Source organism: Chaetura pelagica, unplaced genomic scaffold (assembly GCF_000747805.2).
Source record: "Chaetura pelagica isolate M959 unplaced genomic scaffold, ChaPel_1.0 scaffold185, whole genome shotgun sequence".
NCBI lineage: Eukaryota > Metazoa > Chordata > Aves > Apodiformes > Apodidae > Chaetura > Chaetura pelagica.
In genome coordinates, this window is record NW_009953207.1 from 28,288 (window position 1) to 36,710 (window position 8,423).

Here is an 8,423-nt window from a genome sequence, read left to right on the forward strand (position 1 = left end):
CTCCCCCGGGGCCGCCCAGAGCCCCCCGGGCACCTGTAGTGCTCCCCGAATCTCCCAGTGCCCCCCTAGCTCTCGGGGAGCCCCCAAGACCCTCGGGCCCTGCTCCTGATCCCCCCCCAGCATCAAACCCCCAGGCGCACCCGCCCTCTGCCCCTCTTGGGGGGCTTCCCATTGTGGACGGGGCGTCCTGATCTCGCCGCCTTCCGGGGACCCTAGGGGGTCCCTATGGTGTGGAGAGGGTTCCCGTGGTGGTGGTGGAGGGCCCTCAACCCATCCCTGGGGACTTAGGGAGGGGTTCCTAGGGAGTAGGGGGGGTTCCCAGGGAGTAGGGGGGGTTCCCATGGCGGTGGGGTACTCATCCCCTCCTTTGAGGGGGTCCCCATCTCCCCATCCGTCCCTGGGCAGTCCCACAACTCAGCCTCACCTCTCACTCCAACCTGTCCCTCTGCTTTACCTGGAGATTTTCCCCCAGGACTAACGTGGGACGGGAGGGGGGGTCCTGCAGGGTACCTGTTTGCTACCACTCGGGCCGGGCCGGGCCCAGGGCCCTCTTGGCTGCCTTGGCCTCCAGAGCCAAGACCTTTCCCAGGACCTACGAGAGGTTCCTGCAGAGGAGCTGCCCTCGCCTCTACCTGCTGCACACCACCTTCAGCAGAGGTGGGTGCTGGGGAATGGGGGACATCCAGGGGATAAACACATTAGGGGAATGGGGAGTGTTGGGATGGAGACTGCCCAGATCCACCCCCAGCAGAGCAGGGTCACCTCCAGCAGGACCCACAGGATCCAGGTGGGGCTGGGATGTCTCCAGAGAAGGAGAATCCACCACCTCTCTGGGCAGCCTGGCCCAGGGCTCTGCCACCCTCACAGCAACAGGTTCCTGCTCATGCTCAGCTGGAACCTCCCGTGCTCCAGGTTATCCCATTGCCCCTTGTCCCTGGGCACTGCTGAGAAGAGCCTGGTCCCACCCTCCTGACCCCCTGGAGGTCCTGACGAGACACCCCCTCATTCTGCTCCTCTGCAGCTGAACTGCCCCAGGTGCCTCAGCCTTTCCTCACCACAGGGATGTTTTCTTGCTGGATCCTGTGGGTCCTGCTGGAGGTGACCCTGCTCTGCTGGGGGTGGCTCTGGGTGATCTCCAGAGCTCCCTCCCAACCCCACCACCCTGTAACTCCAGAATTTTGAACTAAATTATCTGATTGTTGGGATGTTCTCAGTTCTTGTTCACCATTTTTGGTCCCTGTTCCCTCCAGGAATCCAAGCACTGCTTCTGGAAGTCCAAGAAATCCGAAAAATCCGATGGAGAATGTCCCAGCAGAGCCTGAGGGTGCAGCAGCTCCCGTACCGGGACATGGAGCGGCTGCGGCAGGTCCAGCCCCACCTGCGACACTGGAATTCCCCTTTCCTCCTGGAAAAAGGGGCTGGATTTGCTGGGGGGGGGCTCACATTGTCCAGTTCCCCTGAAGAAGCCACATTCCATGCCTCCCAACAGGGGTTGGAAGCTGGGGGGAGGTTGGATGCTGTTGGGGGTGGTTGGAGTGTCCAGTTCCCCTTGAAGACGCACATTCCCTGTCTCCAAAGAGGGGCTGGAAGCTGGGGAGGGGGTTTGGAACGTCCAGTTCCCCTGGAAGAGGAACCTTCCCTGCCTCCCAGTGGGTTGGAAGCTGTTGGGGGAGGGGTTTAGAGTGTCCAGTTCTTTTGGGAGAGGCACCTTCCCGGCCTTCCACCTGGGGGGTGGTTCTATTTTGAGGGAATTCCAGGAGTTTGGCCCCAGATCCTGATCCTTTCCCTCCTTCCTGAGGCAGTTCCGCCGGGACGTGCTCAAGGCTCTTCCCATCGGGGTTCTGGCCATCCCGCCCTTCGCCAACTTCCTGGTCATCGTCCTGATGTGAGGACCAGCCTGGCTGTGCCTTCAGTTCCATGGAACTGGGGTGTTGTTCTTGAGAGTTTCCATCCCAGCCCAACATTCTCCCTCCATCCATCTCTGGCTGCCACAAAGACTCCCTGGGGAACCCGGGGAGAGAATCCCAGGATCCCAGACTGGTTTGGGTGGGAGGGACTTCAAAGATCCTCCAGTCCCACCCCCCTGCAGGGGGGACACCTCCCACGAGCCCAGGCTGCTCCAAGCCCCATCCAGCCTGCCCTGGACACTTCCAGGGATGGGGCAGCCACAACTTCCCTGTCCCTGGGTCTCCCCACCCTCAAAGGGAAGAATTTCCTCCTCACATCCAGCCTCCATCTCCCCAGTCCCAGTTTAAACCATTACACCTCATCCCATCACTTCAGGCTCTGGTGAGCTCCAGCTGGGCACGGCCCTGATCCCATCGGCTGGAGTTGTTCCCAAGCTCCCCAGATCTCCTCCTGGGACAAGGTGACAGGAAGGAAAGGGACACAGGGACCCCAGGGAATGCTCCAGGCTTGGGGCAAAGCAGCTGGGAAGTGCCTGGGGGAAAAGGCCCTGAGGGGGTTGGCTGAGAGGGGCTGGAGATGAGCCAGTGAGTGCCCAGGTGGCCAAGGAGGCCACCAGCATCCTGGCTTGAGTCACACTGGGGTGCCCAGCAGGACCAGAGCAGGGCACTGAGCTGGCACTCGTGAAAGGACATCTCAAATCCTGAGGTCAGTTTTGGGGCACAAAAGGGACACTGAAGGGCTGGAGTATGTCCAGAAAAGGGACACAGAGCTGGGGAAGGGGCTGGAGCACAAGGAGAAGGGTCTGGAGAAGTTGTGAGGAGCAGCTGAGGGAGCTGGGGGTGTCTGTCCAGCCTGGAGCAAAGGAGCTGAGGGGAGACCTTCTGGCTCTGCAGCTGCTGAGAGGAGGTTGGAGCCGGGGGGGTCGGGCTCTGCTCCCCAGGAACGGGATGGGACCAGAGGAACCGCCTCAAGTTGCCCAGGGGAGGTTGAGGTTGGATCTTGGGAACAGTTTCTCCCTGTCAAGGGTTGTCAGGCCCTGGCCCAGGCTGCCCAGGCAGGGGTGGGGTCCCCATCCCTGGAGGGGTTTCCAAGCCCTGGAGATGGTGCTGAGGGACACAGGGCAGGGGTGGCCTTGGCAGGGCTGGGTTGATGGCTGGACTCAATGATCCTCAAGGTCTTTCCCAACGGTCACTACTTTGATCCTCCTTTGGAGGAGGGACCCTCCCCAACTCCTGGGTCTCCAGTAGGACGTTCCTCACACCAATTCCCAGCAGCTCCAAATCCACCCAGCCTATCCCTTCACTTTCCCTCCCTCAATCCCTGTCTCCTCTTTTCTCCAAGGTATTTCTTCCCACGCCAGCTCCTGATCCGCTACTTCTGGACCCCTGCCCAGCAGGTGGAATTCCTGGAGACTTATGACTCCATCCGGAGAGATTCCTACCTGGATGTGGTGCAGAGTTTGGCACTGGCAGCTCGTTCCCTTCCGGAGCGGCGGCTGGGACAGCGCCTGCAGGAGCTCTGCGCCGAGGTTTGTCACTGTCACCCGTCCTAGCTGTACCCGTGTCACCTCCTGCTGTGCCTGGCAGGGGACAGCAGCTCCCTGGTGGCCCCTGCAGGTGCTGAGAGGTTCTCAGCCGTGCGTGGCCGAGCTCTGCGCCCTCCGGAGTTTGTTTTCGGGATCTTCGCTGGCTCTGAACAAGCTCCAGGTGTCCCACGTGGTGAGTGAGGTGTCCCCTCCTGCCGGCAGCTCCGGGATGGCCCTTCCCGAATCCCGGGAGGATGGTCGTCCAGCCGTGCTGCTGGTCCCTGGCTCGATGTGGCAGTGCCCCCGGGAGGGGGGTGGGGGAAACAGGCACGTTCTGGGGAGACCCCGTCTGTCGCTGACCATGCCCTGGTCCCCTTATTCCCGCAGCGAGCCCTGAGCCGGGTCCTGTTCCTCACCACGCACCTCCCGGCGTTTCTCCTGCGGCGGCGCCTGCGGAGCCACGTCCTGGAGATCGGGCACCTGGACCGGGCGCTGCTGCGGCTCGGGCTGGGCCAGCTCTCCGAGGAGGAGCTGCGGGCGGTGAGGGACCCTGTGCCCGGGACCGAGTCCCGCCCCCGGGACAGCCCCTTTCCCCCGAGATGGTGCCTTTATCACAGAATAGGCCCTTTTTGTCTGGGAAAGCATTTTCTGTCCCCCCTAAATAACACAGTGCCATTGCCCAGCCCCCCATCCCACCGAGGACAGGTGACATCTCTGTTCCCTGAGTTTCCTGTGACCCATCCCTGAACGTGTTCCTCTTTTTGTCCCTCTCCTGCTCCTCAGGCTTGTTACCTCCGTGGCCTGAACTCCACTCACCTGGGCCCGGCCGAGTGCCGGGTGTGGCTGCAGCAGTGGCTGGGGCTGTCCTGCAGCCTCCAAGGTGACATGGTGGCCCAGGGACACATGGGGGGCCAGGGGGAGGGGGGCTAGTAACATCCTGAGTGTGTCTGGGCACAGGGAACATTGGTTCTGTGGACACTGGGGAGAAACTGTGGCTTTATCCCCCTCTGGGCACACAGAATGTTGGCTATGGGTACACTGGGGACACTGGTGGCTTTATCCCCATCCCCCTCTGGGCACTGGAAACATCAGTGCTGGAGACAAACTATGGCTTTATCCCCTAGCCTATGGCCTGTGTCCTGAGGCCTTGTCCCACCAGGGAGGTGGTGACAGGGCACCTCTCTGCAGGGCCCCATGGGACCCCCACAAGGAACATGTCCTGTCTGGGTGTCCCTGTCCCACAGGGCCCTCGTGGTGGTGGATTCCAGCCCTGGGGGAAGGAAAATGGGAACGGGGGAATGTCAGTTCTGGGGACACTGGGGACAAACTGTAGCTTTATTCCCCTCTGAGCACAGGGAGTATTGGCTCTTGGGGTCACCATTCCCTGGCACTGCCTCTCCCAGCCTCCTCTCCTTTCCCAGCCTCTGAAGTCTCCCTGCTGGCCAACAGCCTGGTCCTGCTGTCCCTCAACTACCTCCGGGCCAAGGAGTGAGGGGCCCGGGGCCCTTCCCAGCCTTCCCACGCCAGGAAATTTCAGCTTGGAGTGGATAAGAATCGGGAAGAGGCGATTCCCCCCCTCCTGCTCCGGAGGCTGAGCCCCCAACCCGGGAGAGGCGGCTTCACTCTTCCAGCTCTTCCACATGGACAACAGGAGTGGGGAAGGGATTTCTCCTCCTCCTGCTGACACCTCCCGGAGGCTTGTGCTGCTCTCCTGCCTCTCCCAGGGGGATTAACTTTGTTTCTTTAGCCCCCAACCCCGAGCAGCCTAAAGCAAACCGTGGCCTCAGGGGGGTGGAATTCCTGAGCTGTGGCTGCCCCTGGAGCATCCTGGGCCATCGGGCTGGGGATGTGTGTGCCAACAAGGCTGAGCACCCCATCCACCCACACCTCCAGAGCTGCTCCAGCCCTTGGGTCACCTCCTTGGCCTCCTCTGGCCACTTTAAATTGCTCTTAGTTACTATTTAAATAACTACAATTAATGCTTTAATTTAAATAACAATGCTTTAATTACAGGCAGGTGCCTACCTAGGTGGCACAAGCTCCTTGTCCTGCTCCTTCCAACTTCAAAACCCTCACAAACCTTCACGTCAGTCCAACCTTCTGCTGACACCAGGAAAGGACCCTTGAATGGGAGGGTGGGGAGACCCTGGGAGATCGAAGCTGTGGCTGCCCCACCCCTGGAAGTGTTGAAGGGCAGGTTGGATGGGGCTTGGAGCAGCCTGGGCTGGTGGGAGGTGTCCCTGCCCATGCAGGGGGTTGGATCTAGAAGATCTTTAAGGTCCCTCCAACCCAAAGCAGTCTGGGATTCCATGTTGGAAAGGGAGAACTGGGAATTCTTTTTTTTAAGCACTTTCAGGGTGTAAAGGAGGGGTTGGAATCACCCACCCAAGCCCAGCTCCCGCCTTGGAGAAGAAAACCCTTTCCCACCCCCCTGCACTCCCAGTTTTCCCGGGAATTCCAGGCCCCACCAGGAGGAATTCCCTGAGATGGGTTTAACCCCCTGGAAGACACAACTCGTTGTGCAGGTTGGAGCATTTCTTGGAGTTTGACACTTCGATATTCCCTTCCAATGGAGCAGCAGCACCAGGGGAGGGACAGAAATGGCCGGGAAGAAATAAATGTGTCTGTGTTCGGAGAACAAGCTTTGGATTCTCACTGGAAAAGAGCAAATCACAGAAAACTTTAAACCACAGAAACACTTTTTGGAGGGGCTTGAAAGCCCTCAAACACTTTTTTTTGAGGGGGCTTCAACCCCCTTGAACACCATTCAAGAGGCTGCAACCCCCTGAAACACTTTTCAAAGGGGCTTCCAACCCACTGAACACTTTTTAAAAGGGTTTTTAACCCCTTACACAGATTTTGAAGGGACTTCAACCCCCTCAGGCCCTTTTCGACAAAGGGAGCTGACCACCAGAAGCACAAGAAGAACCTTAAGCCACAATGATCTCCCAAAAACGATGCACCCCCATCCCCACTGCCTGGGGGTCCCTGCAGATCCCCCCCCATTGCTAGGGGATCCCTGCATCAACCCCATTGCTAGGGGGATCCCTGCACACCCAGCCCCATTGCTGGGGGGTCCCTAGACACCCACCCCCACTGCCCGGAGGTCCCTACACCCACCCCTTTTTGCAGGGCGGTCCCTGTGCACCCATGCCCCAAATGGAAGGGGTCCCTGCACCCACCCCCCTTTGCAGGGGTGAATCATGGAATCCTGGAATGGTTTGAGTTGGAGGGAGAGGTTCATGGGGAAGGGAGGAGAGCAAAGCAATGGGGGAGGGAACAATAAAACACAGACATGGACAAGAGGAGAAAGTATATTAAAGAACAAGTTCCAACAGAGGCTCTGGAATTAAACACAGGGCATGAACTCCAGAAAAATATCCATCTGATAGTTCATGTGGGGGTGTGCAAAAAATAAGCCACCTGGGCAACAACAAAGTGACAGGGAAGAACTTTGTGTCTGACAGCAGGGAATAGGCTTTAGATAGAGAAATATAGACAAATAGATAGAAATTGATATAAATAGTGCTATCAATAGATATCAATAGATCCAGTCCAGCTATCATAGATATTATAGTGCAAGGATACTTCAGCCCAAGTGTGTGCAGGACATGGGGCACTTAGCTCTGGGGTTATTTCAGGTCACTGCAAACCCTTCTCCGCAGGGTTTTGTGAGCAGGAAGGTTTCCCAGTTCAGTCTGAACTGGAAAGTGAACAGAAAAAGCCTGTGCTGAGCATAAGGACTTGGCAGCTTCCAAGTCATGATTTCCAAGAGCTGGGATCACTCCTCTTGTTCCTTAAAAACACTCCTGATAGAATCAGAGAATCATTAAGGTTGGAAAAGACCTTCAAGAGCATTGAGTCCCACCATCATCCAACCACCACAACCACAAAACTCTCTCCTGAAGCACCAGATCTAAAGGCTTCTTGAGCCCCTCTAGGGATGGCACCTCCACCCCTCCTTCGGCAGCCTCTCCCAAGGCCTCCCTGCACTTCACCTAAAGGCATTTTTCCTCACTAGTGACACATTCTTCAGATGGGCTTAGGACACCACTCCCCTGGACACATCTCCCCTGGGACACCTTTACTCCAGGACACCTCTACTCTGGGACACCTCTACCCCAGGACTCTTTTAACCAGAATAGGACTCCCCAAATCCCCAAACCTCTCCTCATTTTCAAGGAGGTACAAGCAGAAGTCCCATCCCTGGAAGTGTTCAAGGGCAGGTTGGATGGGGCTCTGAGCAACCTGATCGAGAGTGAGGTGTTCCTGCCCATGGCCAAGTGGTCTCTAACCCAGTCCTTTTCTACTGAGGGAAAGTCTTCCTCTCTCCAGACCTTCCCCCTTGCCTCCAGGCTCTGGGATTCACATGGGACAGCTTTAGCATTGAAGATTGAAGCAATGAAGGCATCAGTAAGTCCAACTTCTCTGTGCCTCCCACCACTAGGGTGCCCACCTCACACATCAGCAGGCCAACATTGCCCCTGGTGTTCCTTTTTCTGCTCGTATCCTGAAAAAAACTCTTCTTGTTCTCCTTACCCACAGTGGCCAAGTTATGTTCTGCTGGAGCCTTGGCTCTTCTGCTTTTCCCCCTGCAGAGCTCCACTACATCTTGGTGTTCCTCAGAGGTTGCCAAACCACTTTTCCAAAGGCCATCAACTTTCCTTTTGTTCCTGAGCTCTAGCCAAAGCTCTCTGTTCAGCCAGGCTGCTCTTCCTCCCCCTCAGCTTGTCTTTTTGGGACCTGGGGATGGCATTCTCCTGTGCCTTTCAGAGTTCCTCCTTGAAGGATGACCAGCCTTCCTGGCTCCTTTGCCTTTAGGGACTGTGTCCCAAGGGACACTCTCAACCATGCTCCAAAACAGGTCCAAGTCTGTCCTTGGGAAATCCAAAGTGGCAGTTCTGCTGGCTCCCCCCTGCTTCTCCAAAAATGGAGAACTCTGTCATTTGTGATCACTCTACCACAGACAACCTCTAACCTTCACATCCCC

The 8,423-nt window shown here is 57.6% G+C and overlaps 1 protein-coding gene across 1 annotated transcript; it reads left to right on the top strand.

Annotated features, from left to right (window-relative positions):
• Positions 1 to 340: 340 nt before the first annotated feature.
• Positions 341 to 4,925, top strand: LETMD1 (LETM1 domain containing 1). Its single transcript, XM_009997540.1, has 9 exons — positions 341 to 351; positions 473 to 657; positions 1,251 to 1,366; positions 1,803 to 1,885; positions 3,250 to 3,436; positions 3,495 to 3,626; positions 3,821 to 3,973; positions 4,217 to 4,313; positions 4,855 to 4,925. The coding sequence occupies exons 1-9, from the start codon at positions 341 to 343 to the stop codon at positions 4,923 to 4,925; spliced, it is 1,035 nt and encodes a 344-aa protein (XP_009995842.1).
• The last annotated feature ends 3,498 nt before the right edge of the window (positions 4,926 to 8,423 follow it).